At 49.0% G+C, this 22,168-nt stretch overlaps 2 protein-coding genes across 10 annotated transcripts in view; one reads left to right on the top strand and one right to left on the bottom strand.

Moving 5' to 3' along the window:
- PGAP2 (post-GPI attachment to proteins 2) overlaps window positions 1-19,104 on the top strand; it is a 21,487-nt gene extending 2,383 nt beyond the window's left edge. The window contains exons 2-8 of one of the 9 annotated variants that reach the window (XM_077762181.1): window positions 6,514-6,534; window positions 9,439-9,613; window positions 13,571-13,631; window positions 17,451-17,703; window positions 17,846-17,952; window positions 18,578-18,686; window positions 18,894-19,104. In XM_077762181.1, the coding sequence (XP_077618307.1) occupies window positions 9,480-9,613; window positions 13,571-13,631; window positions 17,451-17,703; window positions 17,846-17,952; window positions 18,578-18,686; window positions 18,894-19,024 (795 nt within the window). In that variant the 5' untranslated portion in view covers window positions 6,514-6,534; window positions 9,439-9,479 and the 3' untranslated portion in view covers window positions 19,025-19,104. Of the gene's footprint in view, window positions 1-6,513; window positions 6,535-6,724; window positions 6,879-9,438; window positions 9,614-13,556; window positions 13,726-17,450; window positions 17,704-17,845; window positions 17,953-18,577; window positions 18,687-18,893 lie in introns of those variants that run through there. The other 8 variants (XM_077762180.1, XM_077762179.1, XM_077762177.1 and 5 more) reach the window with 8 other exon arrangements.
- A 1,431-nt stretch (window positions 19,105-20,535) lies between these two features.
- Window positions 20,536-21,944, bottom strand: RHOG (ras homolog family member G). The gene has a single exon (XM_077762187.1). It carries the CDS (start codon window positions 21,678-21,680, stop codon window positions 21,105-21,107), a length of 576 nt encoding a protein of 191 aa, XP_077618313.1. The 5' UTR covers window positions 21,681-21,944; the 3' UTR covers window positions 20,536-21,104.
- Window positions 21,945-22,168: the final 224 nt, after the last annotated feature.

The following is a 22,168-nucleotide window of genomic DNA, read 5'->3' as shown; positions in this document are numbered from 1 at the left end:
CAAAAAAAAAAAAAAAAATTTAAAAAAAAAAAAAAAAAAAAAGAAAAGAAAGGGAAGTCCAGCTGTGTCCTGGGGAAACCCCAGTGTCTTACATACATACTCTGAGAACTCACCCGATGCAGCTTTGAAGGTGCTCAGAGCAGAGACAGGATCCATAAGGACTGCAGAATCGGGGAAGGGCCAGAGATTTCCTTTCAGAGTGAGGGTCTAGATTTCTTTCTTTTTCATTTTAATTTTTTAAATGTTTATTTATTTTTGAGAGAGAGAGAGTGAGAGAGCATGAGCAGGGAAGGGGCAGAGAGAGAGACACACACACAGAATCTGAAGCAAGCTTCAGGGTCTGTGCTGTCATCTCAGATGTGGGGCTCACTCATGAACCGTGAGATAATGAACTGAGTGGACGCTCCACCAATTGAGCCACCCAGGCAGCCCCTGATGGTCTAGATTTCTTATATGGTGGATTGGAAAGAGTGACAGAGTTGAAGTCAAACAGCTAAGTTTAAGTACCAGACTTGCTACTTTTTAGACCTTGCACAAATTATTTAACTGTTTGTGACCCAGTTTTCTTATCTATGAAAGGGCACAAAAATTCCCATGTTGTAAGGTGATTGTAAATGTCAAATAAGGGTATTTGCAATGGACTGAGCACATGTTTGACACACAGTAAGCACCCAGTTAATGTTGGTTTCCTTCCTCTTTTCCTGCAACTGGATAAGGAAGGATGATGTTTATAAATAGCATATAATTAGATTTTTATAAATCTTATGTGAATACCTTTGACTTTAAACTAGGGCATTTAGTCTATTGCACTTAATAGAATTTACTGATAGATTCAGGATTTTATATAATGTTTTCTCTTTGTCCTACCTGTTCTGTTTCTGTTTTATTCCTTAATTTTTTTTCATTTTGGTTCTTTTGTAATAATAACTTCCATTTTTTGAGGCCCAGTCCTGCCAGATTTTTAAAATTGAGATATAATTCATGTAATATAATATTTATCCATTTAAAGTATAGAATTCAGAGGGTTGCAGTAAAGTTGACCCTTGAACAACACAGGTTTGAACTGTGCAGGTCAACTTACATGAGGATTTTTTTTCAATAAATACAATACTGTAAATGTGTTTTCTCTTCCTTATGAGTTTCTTAATAACATACTATTTTCTCTAGCTTACTTTATTGTATGACTACAGTCATATAACATACAAAATATGTGTTAATTAACTGTTTACATTGTCAGTAAGGCTTCTGGTCAACAGTAGGCCCTTAGTAGTTAAGGTTTGGGGGAGTCAAAAGTTATAAATAGATTTTCGACTGTGTGGAGCTAGTGCCCCAAAACCATGTGTTGTTCAAGGGTCAACTGTATTTATGGAGTTGTACAACCATCACTGCTGTCTAATTCCAGAAGATTTTCATAACTCCAAAAAGAAACCCCAGACCATTAGCAGTCATTCCCCATTTCCCCCTTCCCCTAGCAACTACTAATCTACTTTCTGTGTCAAATTTGCCTATCTGAACATTGCCTATAAATGGAATCATACAATACATGGCCTTTGTGTCTGACTTCTTTCACTTAACATGTTTTCAAGGTTCATCTGTGTTATAGCACACCATAACTTCATTCCATTTTATGATAGAATAGTATTCCATTTTATGGTCATATTTTGTTTATACATTCATAGGTTGAATGCCATTTGAGTTTCTACCTTGTGGCTACTATGAATAGTGCTGCTACGGACATTTGTGTACAAGTGTACAAGTGTTTTGTGGACATGTTTTCAGCTCTCTTGTGTTTCTACCTGAAAGTAGATTTATGGAGTCCCATGGTAACTCTATGTTTAACTTTGGGAGGAACTACCAGATTGTTTGCCAAAGTGGCTGTACTATTTTACATTCCTATTAGCCATAGATGAGGGGTCCAATTTCTCCACATCCTTGCCGATACTTGCTATTTTCCTTTTTTTCAATTATAGCCATCCTAGAGGCTATGAAGTGACGCCTCATTGTGGTTTTCATATGCATTTCCCTAATGACTAATGATATTGGCCATCTTTTCAAGTGCTTATTTTCCATTTAAATTTCTGCTTTATTTTTAAAAAATATGTATGTGTGTGTATATATATCTGTATCTGTATATCCATATTTTTTTAGAGAGAGTGCACATGCGCACAAGTAGGGAAGAGAGCAGAGGGAGAGAGAGAGAATCCCAAGCAGGCTTCATGCTCAGCGCTGAGCCCAACATGAGGCTCAATCCCACAACTCAGAAATCATGACCTGAGCTGAAATCAAGAGTCAGCCGCTCAACTGAGCCACCTGGGTACCCCTGAATCTCTGCTTTCTTAACATTCTTTTGGATTATTTCATTTTTCCTCCTGTACCAGCTTGAAAATTAAATTATCTTTTTATATTATTTTAGTGATCGCCCCACAAGTTCCCACATGTATTCCTAAGTGTGCTGTTAATCAATACTTTTATGGTACAGTTTGCTGAGATGGAGGGGAAAAAACACCCTCGCCAGAGGAACAGAGAGAAAAAAGATAAAGGACCAAGAAAGAGCTCAGTATATCCAGAGGTACAAACTGGGATTTCATCCTAGAAGTGACAAGGGAGACAGAGAAAGTTGAACAATGAAGAATGAAATATACAATGAAGATTTAATTACTATTTGATGCAGAATGAGCCTATAGCAAGATGGGTGGGCCTGGGATGGGTATTTTAAGTCATCCAAGGAGGATGTCTCTGCCGTGAAAGAGATCTCTAGGAAGAACAAGAACAACCATGGAGACTTTCCTGAGGCTGCCCAGGAGGCAGGGGCAGAGTTTGGCCTGAAACAGGATGTCTTTAGCACTGTGTCCTTCCTTGCCTCTTTACCTACCCCTAGCCATGTTTACTCTGCCTCTACCCCTACAACAGCTGTCTTTCTTCAGAGCCTTTTCTTACAGTTCCTAAATCTCTTCCTGATAAATCTAAAGTATGTCCATCCTTTAAAATCCAATTCAATTAAATTAACCCAATAAATATTTTCTGGGCTTCTGCTGTGTCTGTCTCTGGCCTAAGCTGAGAGATTTAGAAGTAAATGGAACAGGTGAGGGTTCCATCCTTAAATGAGCTTCCAGGAAGGTGAGGGAAACAGACACTTAACAGTAATTTCACTACATTGTGGTCAGTCCTAATAAAGGTGTGATGGGCTTCTAATGCTTCCTGTGGAGTGGGGAGGTGGGCAAATCATAGCACGTAGGGAGAGATGAGGAGGAAGTTGAGCAAAGCTCATGGAACAAGTGAGCGTAGCTATAATGTAAAATATGTATTTGCTAGAGTAGAGGATGGCCAGATAACAAAGGATGATGAATACCACACTAAGGAATTTGCTCTTGATCCTAAAAGCCGTACGGAGTTGCTAAACAGTTTGCAGCAAGAGAGGCACATGATCAGATCTGTGTGTGTGTGTGTGTGTGTGTTTAATGTTTATTTATTTTGAGAGAGAGAGAGTGAGAGAGAGAGAGAGAAAACATCAGCTGGGGAGGGTCAGAGAGAGGAGGAGAGAGAGAGAATCCCAAGTGGGCTCCGTGCTGTCAGCACAGAGCCCAATGCAGGGCTCCATCTCACGAACCTTGAGATCATGACCTGAGCCAAAATCAAGAGTCAGACACTTAACCAACTGAGTGACCCAGGTGCCCCCAAGTCTGTGTTTTAAGAAGAGCCAATGTGGCTGTAAATGGGGAGGGTGATAAAGAGATAGAAGGGCAAGGAGGCCAGTGAAGGAGAGCCACAGGAAGCTTTCCTTAACAACTGCATCCCACATTCACTTTTCATCTGCTTCCCACCTCTGTACTGCCCACCTCTGTACTGAAGCATCCCTGTAAATAAATGCTCAGTCAGCTTGGGGTATCTAGTATGTGTATGTGGACAGGGGGAGTGGAGCAGTGATTGTGGCCAAAGCTGGACAATAGTGGTGCTGTTTCAGGCACAGGTCTCTCTGACATATGTCCAGACACCAGGCAAACCAACCAGGAGGACAGGAGACACTGGAAGCCTTCAACGCAGCAGCAGCAACTACTTGGATGATGGACAAATGTCGATTCAGCAAACACGAACTGCCCACTGAATCGAAGGCGAGACAAGAAGCCTAGATGCTTGTTCAACTTCTTATACCTGTAAAATATATTCCACCAAACTTATCTTACCAGATTATTAAGAGGATCAAATAAGAAAGTGTACATAAAGTTCTTGGCATCTTTAGTAAGAACTCATTCTTCTACTTTTCCTCATATAAATCAAGGTGATAGGCTTTTGAACTGACAGAGGAAGAAATAGATTCAGAGAGGGTCAGTGATGGCTGAGGTCACACAGTTCAGAAAAGGCTCAGTCAGGACAAGTTCAGACTGTAGCCTCCACAATCTAATCACAATAGCCATGGTATATTGAGTATCTTCTGCATGCCTGGCACACTGCTGTTTTACCCCGTTTAATCGCAAGGGCAACCCTATGCTGTGGATATTCCTAAAACCATTTTACAGATGAGGAGACTCAGGAGATTCAGGACTATATGGTGAATTGCCCAAATCGCCAAAGAATTAAAGGCAAGATTAATGCACCTCAAGTTTCAGGCATTGGGAATAGTCTAGAGGCAGAGAGAAGGGACCCAGCTTCAGGGAATGGTATTTAGGGCCAAAGGAACAGATAAGGGGTCAAGACAGGGAATAAAAGCCAGGAGCAAGCACCTGTGTGCTGGAGGTTGACAAAGAAAATGACACGAAGCCCTGAGGTAGAAAACCTACATCTAGTTATTGAAACTAAAAGGAGGTGGTTCTTTTAGTACAGTTTTACTAATTGTTCATTTGCTGGGACTTTTTTTTAAAATTTTTTTAATGTTTTTATTTATTTCTAGGAGAGAGAGAGACAGCATGAGCAGGGGAGGGTCAGAGAGAGAGGGAGTCACAGACTGAAACAGGCTCCGAGCTGGCAGTCAGCACAGAGCCCGACGCGGGGCTCGAACCCACGAACCGCGAGATCATGACCTAAGCGAAAGTCGGACGCTTAACCGACTAAGCCACCCAGGCGCCTCTAATTTGCTGGGACTTTAAAGGCCAGGGTGGAGGGGAGTTCAAAGTCACTAGAATAAGACACTGGACTATTAGGACTAATAGGACTCCCTCCAGACTTGGAGCCCCAGGAGTGAGTTATCTCCAGGTCTGCCACAGAGAGAGCTAGGCTGAGTGAATGAAAAAAAATGAATGCATGAAAAAGATCTCTGATAAGTTAATCAAATTTAAGCCTCTGTATCCACCTGCAAAGTGGTGATTATAGCTACCTTGTGGGATTAATATTATGCAGTTGACTCTTGAACAATGCGCAGGTTAGGGGTGTTGATCCCCCCCACAGTAAAAAAATCCATGTATAACTTTTGACTCCTCCCACAACAACTACAGATGATTTACTGTTGACTGGAAGCCTTACCGATAATAAACTATCAGTTAACACATATTTTGTATACGTTTCATGTATTGTATTCTTACAATAAAGTAAGCTAGAGAAAAGAAAATGTTATTAAGAAAATCATAAGAGGGGGCATTTGGTTGGCTCAGTAGAGCATGTGACTCTTGATCTTGGGGTGTGAGTTTGAGCCCCATGTTGGATGTGGAGCCTACTTTAAAAAATAAATTTTTTTTCTTAAAGAAAACCATGAGGAAGAGAATATACATTTACAGTACTGTGCTATATTAAAAAATCCACGTATCAGTGGATGTGTGGTGTTCAAACCCGGGTTCCAGGGTCAACTATATAGGGAGGAATTAAGGGAATAGCCTCAGGTGCCGGACTCCAAACCTGGTTCTGACATGTATAGCTGTGTGAATAGGTAACATATCTTTTCTAAAACAGGGATATTAATAGTAACCACCTCATGGGGTTTTTATGAGGATCAAATGGGATAATGCATAAAAAATAGAAAAGCGCCTGGAAGACAGGGGGTGCTCAAATTGTGCTGATTATTACTAGGGGGATATATGAATAGGAAAACTGTGATGGTAACTACATCTAGCTCAGAGGTCTTCACCCCCTGCAGGTGCTCTGACAAACCCAAGAGTTTTCCTCGGTTTCCTTTACGGGTCAGTCTGGGTGGGGAGGGAACCCTGTAGGCTGGTTTCTGCGGATCAACCCTCTCATGGTGGAGAGAGACCCAGGACTGGGGAAAGGAGAGCCTTGCTGTTACGTCGGACAGGAAAGGGCGCCCTCTCCTGATCAAAGCCGGGAACAGCTCTGGCCCCGAGATTTTGGGGTGGGCCTCCCTGATCTCTCTACCTATTAAGGTGCTCTTTCCTTTGTTGGATGCCCGGAATCGGCTATGGGGAGCAAAGTTAGGGGGAGGGGCGCTGAGGCTGGGGCAAAACTGTTTTAATGTTTCAGAAGGGCGAGGCTGGATAATTCGGCTAGAATGGGGACGTGGGCAGGAGACACTAAGATTAAAATCTGAAGAATTCGGGGCCCTGTTGAATCAATTTTATGTTCTTTCAACAGGTGATGGAACGCAGCTGAGAGGTAAGGTGACAAGGTGGCTTATCCAGCGTGTCAAACCCATGGGTCCAGGACTCTTCCGGCTGCCCCCACGCAACAGGAATTAGTGAGGCAGACTAGAGCTAGAGAGGCATGGCACAAGGGGACGCCGGATCAAGGGGGAGAGTCCAGGGTCCAGGTCCGCAGAAGTGGGGAGGGGCCAACGGAGGATCTCGGCGCAGTTTCCTCCCCAAGCGCGCTGGCCCCGCCCCCGCCGTTCCCGCTCCGGTCCGCACCCCGCCGCTTGCCCCAGCCCGGGCCTGGGCTCCCCTCGGGTTCCCCCAGCGCCCGGCCTGCGCTGGCGCGGCGTCTTTGCCGCCACAGCCTGGGTGAGTATGGGGATGGATGTGCCGGACTGCGGGGCAACCTCGCTTGGGGGAGCTCTGCCACGAGGTCCAGCCTCCTCACCGCCCAGCCCCAAGCTCTGAAGGTGCTGGTGCTTGCCCAGGATCTGCTGCTGTCCCGACTTCTGAACTAACCCTTTATCCCCTCTGCTCCCCACATGGTGCTGGGTGTGCACTGTTTGAGCTCTCCTTCATTCCACAGGGCCTGCTGATGGGGATTTCTCTTTAAGTGCCAGGTATAGAGGTGTTGGGGGGCTCTGGAACCCAATAGAATAATTTCAAGTTCTACCTCTGCCAGTTACTAGCCTGTGACCTTGGGCAAGTGTTTTCAGCCTCCTTGAGCCTCAGTTTCCTGTACTGAAAAATGGAAATACACAGGCTATATAGGGCCTGCCTCATAGAATTATAGTGAAGGTTAAAAGAAACAATGTATATGGAGTATGAAGCAGGCTGCCTCCTACTCAGAAGGTACCCAGTAAGTATGGATTCTGGCTGGAAGCTGAGGAGATTTCTAGGACCTTTGGAGATAACGTAGGGGTACTCCTATGAAAGTGGTTTCCAGCTAAGTAGTCCCTATGAAAAAGTTTGAGCTGACTGGGACTGAAGAGCTGTCCTTTAGGTAGTGAGCTCTCTGTCCTGAGACCTGGAGAAGTAAAATGACCATGTTGGATTATTAGTAATCTAAACCACATGATTTTTACCTTACACAACTGTGGATAAAGGCCCAGAGTGGTTAGATGACTTGCTCAAGGTCACACAGCTAAAAGAGAAGCCAGGCATACCTCTGAGCAGTGGAACAGATTATTCCTCCAACCTCTTTACCCACTCCCTGCCTCGGGCAGTGCCTATTCATTCCCTGGGGATCTGGTCTTCAGTTTGGGCATCACATTGGTTCCTGAGGGTTCTAGAGCCACTGGCTTCAGAGAGGAGACTAGTGCTGCTTCAAGCACAGAATCAGGTTTTGGGCTGGGTGGGAAAGTTGTTCCCCTTCTAAGGTCTCTAGGGACTTATAGTCCATTTGAGGATGATCCAAGAAATGTGTTAGATTTGGGAGGGGCCCCAGCTCCAATTCCAATTCTGCTGGAAGATCCCTGGCCCCCGAAGGCAGAAAAGAGATTGGGTAACTGGAGCAGGCTGACTAATTGGGCCTGGCAGAGAGGTGGGTGGGGGAAGATGGAGGAGAACACAGAGGCGTATTCACCTGGTTCTGGAATGCTAGGAGGTTAGCTTCAGGTTCTTCCTGAGGGCGGGGCCACAAACAGTTGGGACTTGATCTGGCAAGACCTTTGAGTCCAGAAGGGCGGGCTCTTTTTTGAATCTGGAGCCAGCCCTAGTTTGGCCACAAGAAGCCTAAGATCCAAAGATGGCTTTCCCTTAGGCTCAGCATCTGGCTTTAGAGGAAGGGCCTTTCTCTCTCTGCATCTTAGTTTCTCTGTTTTTGCAGTGGGGACACTGCAGTGAGGCTCACTGACTCATCTATATAGGTTTGATTTACCTTTCTGTCTCTTATGGACAGGTGCCCCTTCTCTCTCCCCTCCTAATCTGACCTAACTTTACCTTTCTGCCCAGAGCTCTGTCCCAGAGAGGAAGGAGTCAAAGAAGGCTGGAGCTGCAGTTTGTAACTCTGTGGGCTCCACATCTCCCCACTGCTGGCTCTTCCTTCTAGTTGTTGTGCAACCCTCTTAGCCTTAATTTCCCCTCTGTATACTGAGGGAGGCTGGGCTAGGATTCCTGGTGTATACTTGGTCATTATAGCTCTTGACTGTACGATCCTCATCTGAGCAGGGAGTCACAGTCCTCAGGAGCCTTTACTTTGTCTCTGGAGGGGGATGGACAGGCCCCACGGGTACTGGGAAGCCTCCAGAAGCTGACCTGGCAGCTCTTTCCAGCAAACAGCAAGCCCAGGCTAGCACCAGACCTGATTCTGCAAAGCCTTTCACCCTCAGAGCACATGAGGCAGTGGGCGGGGATGCGCAGGGGGTCAGGGTTCTACTGGCTTCCATGGAGCCCTTGCTGCTCTGCACTGTGGTGCAGGCACACACAGTGTGTGGCTGTGGGGCAGGGAAGGGACTGAAGGTACAGAAGGCCCTGGACCAGTGGGTAAAGCAGGGAGAGCTGATGGGAGACCCTGAAGCCTAGAGGCTCAAAAGCCTGTGAGAGGAGATGGGCCATTCTATCCACTGAGAGGTTTTAGGATTGGTTCCTGAAACAAGAGAGACCAGTTAAACCAGCTCCTGTTGTTCTAGACCTGTAAAGCCAGGTATAGGGGGGAAGAAGCTCTCCCAATCTATTCGACCTTTGTTTCAGCACAGATTTGGTTCATTGTCTTTCCTCTGAAATTGAGGGTGAATGTTCTCTTGGGATTCTGAGTCAGTCTTCCCCAGCCAGGGCAGGAGCTGTCCAAGTTTAGGGGCAAGATAGCTTTCTTCTCAGACCCTCCAAGCCATGGCACAGCTAAGCTGAGGACTCAGCATAAGGACTGGCTTTACCACAGAGTCCCAGCCTTGCTGCCTTGGGCCTTGACAGCATACTACTCCATCCCCAGGTCTGACAAGATGTATCAGGTCCCACTGCCACTGGATCGGGATGGGACCCTGGTCCGGCTCCGCTTCACCCTGGTGGCCCTGGTCACGGTCTGCTGTCCACTTGTCGCCTTCCTCTTCTGCATCCTCTGGTCCCTGCTCTTCCACTTCAAGGAGACTACGGCCACACACTGTGGGGTAGGGCTTGCGAAGGGGGGTGGGGAACATCTCATATTCAGGTCCAATTGGATCAAATTTTGGATCCTGATTCTATGTTAACAGGATTAGTGAGCTTTCCAATGGGGTCCATCAGACAAACTGGGCTGCTGGGTACCTGCAAATTGAGGTCTTAGGAGTTAGCTTTCTGCCACTTTCCATGGAGGTCACTAGGGCCTAGAGTCACTGAAGTTGGGCAGCCCCAGAATTCAGTCCCTATTTCATAGAGGGGCAGATTCAGGTGCCCCAGGGTTTCGTGGGGGATGGAGAGAAAACTGGACTGGGCTAGAGGATGCTGGGGCCTCTTAGTGTGGCACTGTGAGCTGTGCCTATCTCTGTGGGGATGTGATTATGTATGCGTGCCTGTGACTGTAAGGGACATGACTGTATGTGTGTGGGAGACCATATCTGTGTGTGTCTGGATGGGAACCTGATGATGTGTGTGTATATGTGTTCCATATGTGTATATGGACTATGTTCCTCAGGTAGCCAGTGCCCTCTGAGCAGGGATATAGTGTGCTGGGCCAGGAGGAAAGATGTGAGTTTTCTCTGCAGCGTATTGGGGTAAAGAGGGTGAGACTTGTGCTGACCTCTGTTACACTCCTGATTCATCCACTGACTCTCACTTACCTGAGACACAGACTGAGTCTCAGCTTCCCATGTCTAAAATGGGGCTGGAATTCTCATCTTCCTTCTGAGGAGTAGTGTAGAGCTCCAGAGAGAGGAAGGATAGGAAGGTGGTTTGGGAAATGTGAAGGGTGAGCAGCAGAGGAGGAGGAAAAGGAGATTGTAAGGTTGGAAGGCTGGGCAGGAGAGGAAGAGCTCAGGGGCTCTAGGTGGAAAGGAGGCAGGGCCTGGACACGGACCCTTGGAATAGTGTCAGAGAGAGCTCTGAAAGCCCCCAGTCAGCTCAGCTTCCTGCCTCCCTGTAAAGAGCATTTGCTCCAGAAATAGGACTATGACTAGGAGTGGGCTCTGGCTGGCAGTATCGAGTGGGGCCTACTTCTTTTGTTCTTATGACTGGAAGTTTTCTCTCTCCTTGATTTGTCGATGGGTGGTAGGCAGGCAGTCTGATGAGACCCAGGACTGGGAGCTGTCAGAAAGAACAGGACTGGACGAAAAGGAGGTGACCAGGTGATCTTGAGGGTGAGGATCAAAAGGGATCAAACCAATGGCCTTTACTGACTTAGTTTTCACCTTAGACAATGCATCAAAAGTTTCTCTCACCCTGGTCAACTCCTTTGTATCTTGCAAAACCCTTCTCAGTGTCTCCTCTTTTGAAAAGCCTTCCCTAGCCTCCTTGGTGCAGACTTAATCACTCTTCCCACTGGGTGCCCACAGTTCCCTGTTTTATCTTTCATACAGTTCTATCCCATTACATTTGTATTTTTGTTCCCCACCAGACCTGGAGCTCCTTTAAGGTGGGTACTACATCTGAATCAGAAAGAATTTGTTGAATAAATTTATAAGACCCCCACCAGCCCAGTGCTCTTTGAAAAGGAAGGCCTGGCACCACGTACTCTTAGTCCATGCCGATAATTATAATATTTGTAAGGCATATGGAGTTAAATGTAATAGGCTGTTTGCTTTGCCCCTCATGGCTGGCTCCTGAGGGCTAATGAGATCAGTAAGGCAGCATATGTGGCATAGCTATAACCCATTCCTGTAGGGTTATAGATATTCTTGTAGGCATACTAGTAGGGAGCTAAGGCATAGGTAGTTGCAGGAGGGGTACCTGGCCACTCTGGGGCTGGACTGAGCTTAGTGACCCAGGTGGTATTTTGTCCCCACTCTCTGGGACTACCATGTTGGAGCCACCTTGGGGCACCCCAGGTGGATGTATGCTCTGGGCTTACATTTCTCACCTAGAGTATTCTAGGAATGACCAAGCCTAGGAGTAAAATAAGTAACATTACTCTAACAGATCTATAATTACATGACTCTGTTTGCTTGCGTATCTCCAGTGATGGGGAGCTTGCTTCCTCTCCAGGCGGCCTATTCTAAGGAGGCTTGGTAACTAACAATTAGCAAGCTCTTTCTTGTAGTGAACATAACATTCTTTTTCTGGTGAATCTCTGCCTTTGCACTGGCTCTGCTTTGGGAGCCTGAGATCTACTCTCTCTCCTCCTGGCATCAAGGCAGCCCTGCAAAGATAGGACGGCAATAATGGGGGCAGAGGTCCCCAAATTTATTCTTATTGGGTAGCATATTTCCAGTTCTTTCAGGCAACCCTCACAGGACATGCCCCCCTAGACTTGGCCCAGTCAGTCACTATTCTCTCCATAAGAGGCCCTGATCTGGGCATAGGACTTCATATGGCCTAGACAGTACAGGGAAAAGTATTACTGTTGCATTCCTATTACTGGCTGTTAGACCCCTGTTAAGGCATCTTGAGCTGAGTTACTGTTGCTGGATACTTATACTTCATATTCAGGCCCGTCCAGATCTGTTTTAGATCTTGAATGTATGTTGCCCTAAGATTAACTAGCTCTCCAATGAGGCCCAACAGACATACTCCTGCTTCAACAAAAAGGGGTGAAATCCTATTCTGCTTTCTCCCTTTTCCTTCCCATAAACCTGCCTATATCCCAGGATATAACTCTCAAAAAGGTCCCCACCCCCATCCCTGGCACGGAAGCTGTTGTGGGCTGACTTTAGCCACGATCACCCTTACCTTTGCAGAGTGTTCCAGGGTTTATGATATGGCCTTATTGGTCCTTGGAGGGCTGTGTGCTTGGGCAGGCGTGGAGATCTGAGCTCTGTGGGCGGGAGGGCAGGCCCTGGAGAGCTAGGGGTGGGACCCTCCAGTCTTAAAATAGTTTCAGTCTGGCTAGAGCCCTCAACCCAAGCCCCAGATCCTTCAGCACCCAGCGTAAGTGTTGCTCAGTTTGTGCTCCCTCCCCCATTTCCCTGATGTGGAGCTGGACTAGTGAACTAGAGCTCCGTTAATGGTGGGAGGTATGAGTCCCAAGGGAGGTTTGATCCTAGGCCTTAGAATACAAAGCTACTACTGTCTGCTCCCCAGAAGGGAACCCATCTCACAAGTCATGGTGGTTGGGGCAGTGGGGGATGGGAGAAGGGACTTCTCTCCCTAGAGGGAGAAGAGAGTGGAAGAAGCTAGCTCCCTTGGTCTCTGCTGGGTCTGGCTCAGCACAACAGGCTCAAGCTGAGGGGAGAAGGTTCCTGTGATCCTCAGATTCCCATAAACTTTGGATTGGGTGACATGGTCTTCTTAGAGAGGAAGGAGAAGCCTCTGCAGGGATCCTGGTATCTTGAGATGATGGTACTGTTGGCCTGAGGCTTGGATCATTCTGAGCCTGGGGGTGGGCTGGTTGGCAGCTTGTGGCCACATTGAAATAGGTTCTGGGCACTCCCACTGTTCCTAGTTGAACTTGGATGAAGAGGAGGAATGTGGTCAGACAGGGCCAGTGGGAGGGCTTGGACTGTCTGAGCCAAGGGTCCTTTGTCTAGGTTATATGACCTGAAGAAAGACTTGACTTGGGAGCTTTAAGCTATCAAGTGGCTAAGACCTTAATCCTAACGTTTTATGGAACAGGAATAATCTTTCTACCTCTGATCCTTCTGAGTGGGTGTGAGAGTCTTGAGATTGAGATGGCCATCAGACTCCAATGTCCAGGCCACTGAGAGCTTCTATTCTCCAGACTCTTTAAGAGGTAGACCTACAGGACCATTGTGCCAGAGGGATTCCTAAGAGAATCTGCCTGACTCAGCTGCTCCTGCCCCATCTCTCTCTGCACCTCCTTACCTTCTGCACTGCTTTCCATTTCCCTTTATGCCCTTTCTACCTGCTTTTCCCTATATCCAGAGGAGCCAGCTCTGGAAAAGGCTCCACTTCCCAAGGCTCAGGTGTCCCAGCAGGTCCCAAGTCATGTCCCTCACCCTGCCTGGGCACCACTTCCTACAGGATGTTCTCTGCAGTCTCCCAGCCTTTGGACCCAGATGGGATTGTGTTCCGGCTCCGCTTCACGGCCATGATCTGGTGGGTCATCACTTTCCCCATGTTCGGCTTCTTCTTCTGCATCATCTGGTCCCTGGTGTTCCACTTTGAGTACACGGTGGCCACTGACTGTGGGGTGAGTGCCAGGCTCCCCCGCACCTGGGTCAGGGCCAAGTCAAGAGACGGTGGTAAGAGCGGAATCAAATAGTAAGAGAGAAGGCAGAGAGTCAGAGAAAGGGGAAAGGGATAAAGGGATGATGGGGGGCAAGTTAGAGTTGGGGGAATTTGTGGATAGAGATTCAGGGAGAGTGGAGTCACAGTCCTCTGAGAGTAGATTACAGAATGCCAGGGAGCAGAGGGGAGAGGGGAAAGGAAGGGAGGGGAATAGGCAAGAGAAGTCATGAGAGGGAGGAGGAAGCTGAAGAAAGACCAGACTGGAAAGGAAGCCAGGACTGGGGAGTTAGACTGGACCAGAAGCCAAGAGAAGTCATAAGTGGCTTTAACCCAGACTGGAGGCCTGGCCTGAGGGGACCCCCCAGCCCTGCCCTGGAATCTTCAGGGTTGGTTTCTCCCTTGGCAGCCTCAGGCCCCCTAACCTGTGTCCACCCCAGGCTCTGCCAGCTAGAAACTGAGATGGACTTCCTGCCTCCAAGAGCAGTTCACCAGGCCTTTCCTGAGGGCCCAGGGGTAGAGGTTCTGTGTTAGAAACATGGAATTGAATATGGACTTGCCCTTAGCCTCTCATCCTACAAGACACAGTCCTAGACACAGATGGTCACAGCACAGTGGGATGGGAATCCTATTGTGATAAAGGGAACATAGGGAATAAAGGGGAGCATAGGGATCACAGGGCCAGAAGAAGCACTTAATCCAGCCTAGGTGTTGGGGAAGACTTCTTTTCTGGAGCAGGGGGCATTTCTGCTATGGGGGTAAAAAAGGATCTTTGTGAATGCCAGGCTGACAACTTTTGATTTTATCCAGAGGGCAGTGGTGAGCTTTGGAAAGATTTTAAGCAGGAAAGGGACACAATCAGACTTATGCTTTAGAAGATCATTCTACCTCCTGAGTGGAGAACAGATTTTAGGGCAGTGGGCAAGAGTAGGGAGATCAGTGAGGAGGCTACTACAATAGATCATGCTACTGGGGAGACCAGAGCTAAGATAGGGACTATGAGGATAGAGAGGTAGGGATGGAGTCCAGAGAAGCGTAGCAGGTTGAATTGATAGGAATGGGAAGTTTTGTTCAATTGGCAAGGGATAGAGGCAGTAGATAGCAAAGTAATCCATAAGTTCAGGAGACTTTTATCAAAAGAATGAATCTCTTTAAAAAAAAAATTTTTTTTTTACATTTATTTATTTGTGAGAGACAGAGTGAGATAGAGTGCAAGTGAGGGAGAGGCAGAGAGAGGAGGAGACACAGAATCGGAAGCAGGGTCCAGGCTCTGAGCTGTCAGCACAGAGCCCAACACGGGGCTCGAACCCATGAACCGTGAGATCATGACCTGAGCCAAAGTCTGATGCTTAACTGACTGAGCCACCCAGGCGCCCTGGAGGGTTTCTGTTCTTGAGGAAAGAGGTTATGTTCCCATTTCAGTACCCTTAGCTCTGAGCTCATGGGGAGATTTGGGGTGAGTTGGACACCTGGTCTCTGATAGCTCCTGATGTTACTGGCTAGTTGGTGAGTGGAGAACTTGTGTGCTTGGAATAGGGGAACATAAATGAATACCTATACCTGATTATGCATGTGTGTGCATGTGTGTTTGTGTGGGGTGGGAATAAGAGGAAATCCCTGCTCTTAGCATCCTACCTCCACCCCTAATCTTAGAGGAGCTTATGAGGAAGACACCAGTATCCACAGGGCCCTAAATCTCCCTTCCTTCTGTGGTGTCCTCCCAGATCTTTGCGAACTCTACCCTTTACCTGTTTCCCAGCATCAGTTAGGGCTCTGGACTCTGCCAGCCAAGCTTTAGAAAGCTCATATTGTGGGAAACAAACAAACAAACAGCTCATGCTGGTCCTGCTCCCCTTAAAATAGCTGGGATTGGGCCAGGAGTTTTCAAAATGAATATTCTAGGAAATAGAGGCAACACTCCCACTAACCTTACTTAGGGGACCTACTCAGAGGGGCAGAGAAGTAAGGAGGCTTGGAGGGCTCGGAAGTCTCTGATGAAGATACAGTTCTTGCCTATCGCTCCTGTGTGGGCTTCCCATGTTCAATAACAACATAGCTTACCAGCTATTCATAGGCTTTTCAGGGAAGTTTGTCTTCTGAAAGCAATCACTTGTACCCACTGTGTGCTAACCACTGCAGATGCTCTGCATACATCCTATTTAATATTCACAATCATCCTGCAAAGTAGGTGGTAGTATCCCTATTTTGCCAGTGAGGAAATTGAAACTCAGAGAGATGAAGTGACCTACCTACTCAAGGTCACTCAGCTAATAAAGGCAGAGATGGGATGCAGACCCAGGTTTGTGTGGCTCTAAAGCTTCCATGCTGCTGCTTTACTGATTATTCAGAATGAGTACCTGAGCCTGGTCTCAAGCCATGGTATTTCAAGCCATGCCATTGAGAGTGGCACCCTCTCAGAGAGCTCTGCATTTAGCTTCCTTTGGTAGTGCTGAGGGAAGTCTATGTCCTTTTCTGTGAAGGCTGCGAAGCCCCTGGCTGGCATTCTCCCAGGCCCACCCCTGCCTTGTGAGCTGCCTCCATCATTGCATACATTTCCAGAATTGATGGGGGCCCATCAGCGTCACCATTAGGAGAAAGGAGGGGATCTTCTAGAACTCCATCTCTGAAGACTGGTCCTGCTATAGTCACAGCAGGGTCATTCCTTCTCTGGGTCCTTGGGCTCTGGCACTGCTCTTGTCCTTGCTGAGTCTTGTCCTTCTGTGAGTCCACAGAAAAGGAGTGCCATGGACCAATCCTTTAGAAATGCAGATTTTCAGATTCCAGACCCCCTACATCCATGCACAATCCCTGGTTAGTTGTATGCATGTTTAAGGTAGAAGCACTGCTCCAGGCCCTGGAGTCTGAGAGATCCTCCTCTTCTCCCTGCCTTTTGTGCCCCATCTAGACAGTTCTTCCCTCATCCTCTCACTCTCTCACACGAGCAACACACTGATCCTCCTCGCAGCTGTGTGTGTTACCTCCTCCTTCCTCAACTGTGAAGAATAGTGCTACAGTTCCTTAAGGAATGAGGAATTCCAGGCCTTGAGAAAGATGGATGGGAGGGATGCACAAGAATAGGCTCATTTCCTTAGACTACCCCAGGTTAGGAGCACCTACTTTCTTAAGCATGATCAGGGTGGGGGTACCCTCCTGACGCAGCGCCCCAGGACCTCACAGTACCCTCTACCACCTTGGCACACTTGCCCAGAAGAGTAAGTAGAACTGAGAACAGTCAAGAACAGCTCAGTTGGGCAGTGAATCCAGCACTGTCCCAAGGAAGCTCAGGTGGTCTGTGACTCATCCCTGTCCTCAGGACTGAATCTGGGGTCCTGGGCCATGGAATCTCCCACAGCTCTGTGCTATGGGCTCAGAGAAAGTCTGAACCCGTCTACAGCTTCCCCAGCCGTATGTAGGTTCATGTGTAGGAAGATGGAAAAGTCCTATCAAGCCCCTGCACAAACCCCAGGCTGCCTGTGGAATGAGAACAAGCACACTGGGGGCCAGGACCTGGAAGGGTATGTCTCCCAGGAGAGCTCTGGGAGTGCCTGAAGGAGGACTTCTGGGAAAGGAAGGGGCTGGAATGGAGCCTTCTGAGCACCCAGGGTGATTTTGATAGATGGAGAGAAGGATCTCCAGGTGGGTGGGTGGGGCTGGTGGAGACCTGCCACCACACTGGTCACAACTCTCTAGGTGCCCAATTACCTGCCTTCGGTGAGCTCAGCCATCGGTGGGGAGGTGCCCCAGCGCTACGTGTGGCGCTTCTGCATCGGCCTGCACTCAGCGCCCCGCTTCTTGGTGGCCTTCGCCTACTGGAACCACTACCTCAGCTGCGCGTCCCCGTGTCCTGGCTACCGCCCACTTTGCCGCCTCAACTTTGGCCTCAACGTCGTCGAGAACGTCGCGCTGCTAGTGCTCACCTACGTCTCCTCTTCTGAGGACTTCAGTGGGTGCCCACATGAGGGAAGGAGGAGCAGGGGAAGGGTTGGGAAGGGTCGCCCCTGCGCCCTCCCTCACTTAGACCTTCGGGGGGAGGGACTTGGATGCTCCCTGTAGAGCCCGCTCCCAACCTTCCTCTCTCCCTCCAGCCATCCACGAAAATGCTTTCATTGTGTTCATCGCCTCTTCCCTCAGTCACATGCTCCTCACCTGCATTCTCTGGCGGCTGACCAAGAAGCACACAGTAAGTCAGGAGGTACGGTCTACCCCTAGTGGGGCTCCAAGCAGCCCAGAGGAAAATCAAGGACACCAGTCCTCAGGATGCGGGTAATGGTAGGTAGGAACTGGAGTTCTAAAGGGAACTGGGTGAGGCTAGGACTTGGGGAGGAGTGGGGAGGGTGATGGATTGGTCAGAATGTAGGACTGTGTTTGAGTAGTATGGGAGACTGGAAGATAGAAGAGATGGAGGCTCCAAATGGGAATAGAATGAGGGACAGCACCCAGGCTACAGCGGGCTAGGAACTGTGTCAGGGGCGCATGGTCTGTAATAACGCCAGTGCCCTGCCCCCGCCCTGCCCCCCTGCCCCCAGACACCTTTCGTCTCCCCACAGTATGTGGACTTGTTGGGTTGAGGGGTGACTCCAAATAATTTTAATATTCCATCCTGCTGAAGTGGGAGGGGCAGGGACAGCACTGCTCCTTGGCTTCATTGTACTCCCAAATGCAGGGATATGAACATGCCCATCATTCCTGCTGCCCTTGCCTGTGCCCCCTTCCATAACCAAGGGAGGTAAGACAGTCCTTAGGAGTTGGGGCTAAGAGGGGACGCTGCCCACACATATCCAATAGACTGCAGAGTGATCAGACAGCCCGTCCTCTAGGACCGCAAGTCCTACAACTGGAAACAGCGGCTTTTCATCATCAACTTCATCTCCTTCTTCACGGCACTGGCTGTCTACTTTCGGCACAACATGTATTGTGAGGCTGGAGGTGAGGCTGGGCTGGGATCCGAATGTGGTCACAGTGGCTATGGGACAGTTGTGATGTTTTCTATAATGTGTGAGATAGCAGTGGCCTTGGGGGCTGACTGCCATTGTGTCTCCTGTGTAGAGATGTGGTGGTGGCGATTTATCAAGAGGCCCCTGGGGTGTAGGGGCAGGAGTCTCACCGTGTCCTATTCTTGTGTCCTCACAACAGTGTACACCATCTTTGCCATCCTGGAGTACACTGTTGTCCTAACCAACATGGCGTTCCACATGACAGCCTGGTGGGACTTCGGGAACAAGGAGCTGCTCATTACCTCTCAGCCTGAGGAAAAGCGATTCTAAACCCTTTCTCTCCTGCTAAGAAGGAGGAGGCAGTCCACGGCCCAGAAACTAGAAACAAGACACCACTCTGGCCTTCCCCACTCTGTGTCCTCTGTGGGTCCTGCAGAAGCTGGGGGGGAGTGGGGAGGAAGGGTGGAAGGGCACAGGACAGGGTTTTAGGTAGCCCTGCTGGCTTCTCCTTTCCCTCACCCCACTTGAGGGCAAAGGGACCTTCAAGCAGCATCACCCTTATCTGAGAGGCCCCATCTGGTGCTAAAAAAAGTCCTGAGGTTCATAACCACCATCGGTTCTTGGCCTTTACATAGCCACCTCTTGCTGAGGTCAGGGACCACTGAGCAGTGGCTGCTACCCGAAAACCACAGCCATTTCTCTCCACGGGGTCATTCACTTGACTGGTGTATGTAATTATCTCCTGGCCACAGTCCCTTGCTAAGTTTGCCCAGGTGTTCTAGCCTTTTCACCTCCTGTTTGGTGTGTACCCCTTTCCTATCTAAGCCTTAGTGTGCCCATGTGGATGATTGAGGGTGTGGGTAGGAGGGCTGTATGATTTCCAAGGGTTATGCCAGTCTGTGGTTCTGATACTACCTTGTGGAAGCAGTGTTCAGTACCTGAAGGATGATCTGCTCCAGAAGCAGCACTGGCACAGCATTTATTTTCCTTCCCTTCTGAAATCAATGGCTTACAGACTCTTCCTCCTTGGCAAAGGTATAGGGTAGAGTCAGAGGCAGATTCCTGCCCCAAATTGGGCTCTCTGGTGTGTCCCTGTCCTCCTTGCTGCCCCATGCCCTGACCTCTTTTGGTTGTACATTTTATTTCAAAGGAAAATAATTTTTTTTTTTGCCAAAAGTCTGGGCTAGCCTTGCTTGTCTTGGGGCTTGGGTTCATCTTTCTTTAATGGAACTGAGGTAAGGGACAGGCTCCAGGATAGAGGGAAAAAGTCCATGACAGGGTATGATTCTAAGTGGCATCCCCCATTCCCCCTCTTCTACAGACCTCTTAGGCCTGGAGTCTCCTAAGGTTGGTCTAAGCCACAATTTTGGTGAGTAGGAGTGACTGAGCTATCCCTGTAATGACTCCAGGCTTGGTAGCTGGGATAACTGGGAGAGTCTTGGGTTGAGCCATAGGGTTCTAGCCCCAGCTCTGTTGGTAAAGACCTGCCACCTTAGGGTATAAGGCAACAGTTCTCAAATGCAGGACTGTGAGCACCTGCCTGCAGACTAATGATTCTCAACTTCTCCCTTTCTGAGCCTCAGATCAGAAAGTTTTTCCTTAATGCTTTGCATCTCAGTCCACTATAAAATCTGTGGCTGCGCCCCAGAGCAAGACTGGCCCCTCCAAGGGAGTCCAGAGCTTTGTTAGGGAAATTGGGGGCTGGGGGGAACCACAATGAAGCCTATTGTCTCCTGTCCCTTTTTACAGGAAACAAAAGGCTCCCAGTCTCTGGGGAGCCCTAGCCCATGCCCATCCCCTGCCCAACCCCCAATGCCCAGCACACAGGGAGGAGCCAGGGCCACTGGAGACAGGAGGTTTTATTGATGCTGATGGGGGTAGAAAAGGCCCCCAGGAGCCTGGGAAGGGGGGGGGGCTGAGTCAGTCAGCAGATGCATAAGGCCTGGGCACATGGGGGTAAGTTACGGCACATTCATCTTCTCAGGATTCTATGGCTCCTTCTTTGGGAAAGGGAGAGCATCTTGAGGGGGGAGCAATTCAAAGAGCAGCGAGGGAAAGGTTAGGGACAGCTGAGAGTGCCTAACCTGAGAGAAGGCACCACAATAGGCAGCAACATCTGTGTGGAAAGCTGGATCAACTGGTCAGTAGGGAAAATGGGGGAGGGGTCCAATCTTGGCCTGGGTGAGCTCTCAGGAATACCCGGTGTTCCCAAGCAGAGTGGGGCAGGGCCCAAAGCCCCTTTCTCTGTGGGCCTCCTTAAGGAGAAATAGGCATTCAGAGAAAAGGGCATTCAGGGAGCCCCCTGGCAAGAGGTGCCAGAATTAGTCCTTAAGGCACAGCTGGGGGCAGACAAGGCGCCAAGGCACAACTGGTGGAGGGGAAGGGGCAGCCTCCAAGCTGAGTGCCAGGGTCACAAGAGGACGCAGGACCGCCCACGCTTGATGGGCGTGGGGTTGAGCACAGCCCGGACAGCCTCAGCAAACACTTCCTTGACGCCGTCCTGCTGCAGGGCCGAGCACTCGAGGTAGCGCACAGCATGGATCTGCTTGGCCAGGGCCTGGCCCTGCTGCGGTGTGATGGGCGCCTGGCCCTGCTCCTTAAGGCGCCGTAGGGTGTCAGGCTGGGCTCTCAGGTCCTTCTTGGTGCCCACCAGGAGGATGGGCACATCGGGGCAGTGGTGGCACACTTCTGGATGCCACTTGTGCCGCACATTCTCATAGGAGGGCGGACTGGCAATGGAGAAACAGATGACAAAGACGTTGGTCTGAGGGTAGGAGAGTGTGCGGAGCCGGTCGTACTCCTCCTGGCCCGCTGTGTCCCACAGGTTCAGGTTCACTGTGCGCCCATCAACTGCACTCTGGGCGCTGTAATTGTCGAACACTGTGGGGATGTATTCCTTGGGGAAGGCATTAGTCGTGTAGCAGATGAGCAGGCACGTCTTGCCCACAGCCCCATCGCCCACCACCACACACTTGATGCTCTGCATCGTGGGTGCAGCTGCTACAGTGGAGGCAATGCCTCCTTCCCCTTCTGGGCCCCTCTGGATGCAGTGACCTATGGACAGATTAAAGGGACACACATGGTTATGGAGGCCTCTACCCAAAGGGAAGAATGGGAACACAAAGAGAGAAATCAGTTCCTGTTCTCTTAACCTAACATCATCCTACAATCCCATCAAGACAGACATCAGAAGGGCGCCTGGGTGGCTCAGTTAGTTGAGTGTCTAACTTCAGCTCAGGTCATGATCTCATGGTTCGTGGGTTTGAGCCCCGCATCAGGCTCTGTGCTGATAGCTAGCTCAGAGCCTGGAGCCTGCTTTGGATTCTTTATCTCCCTCTCTCTCTGACGCTCCCCTGCTCACGCTGCCCCCCTCCTCTCAGGAAAAAAAAAAAAAAAAAAAGACAGACATCAGAGAGGCAGATACACAGTGAGAGAGAGGCCCAAAGGTGTAAGGAAGATGGCATGATATATTAT

Source organism: Crocuta crocuta, unplaced genomic scaffold, assembly GCF_008692635.1.
Source record: "Crocuta crocuta isolate KB4526 unplaced genomic scaffold, BGI_CrCroc_1.0 scaffold306, whole genome shotgun sequence".
Classification (NCBI taxonomy): Eukaryota; Metazoa; Chordata; class Mammalia; order Carnivora; family Hyaenidae; genus Crocuta; species Crocuta crocuta.
Note: the sequence above shows the minus strand (reverse complement) of the source record. Positions and strands in the feature narration are given on the sequence as shown.

Excerpts from the sequence above, each read along its gene's own strand:
- RHOG (XM_077762187.1), bottom strand. The coding sequence starts at position 21,680 with ATGCAGAGCATCAAGTGTGTGGTGGTGGGCGATGGGGCTGTGGGCAAG.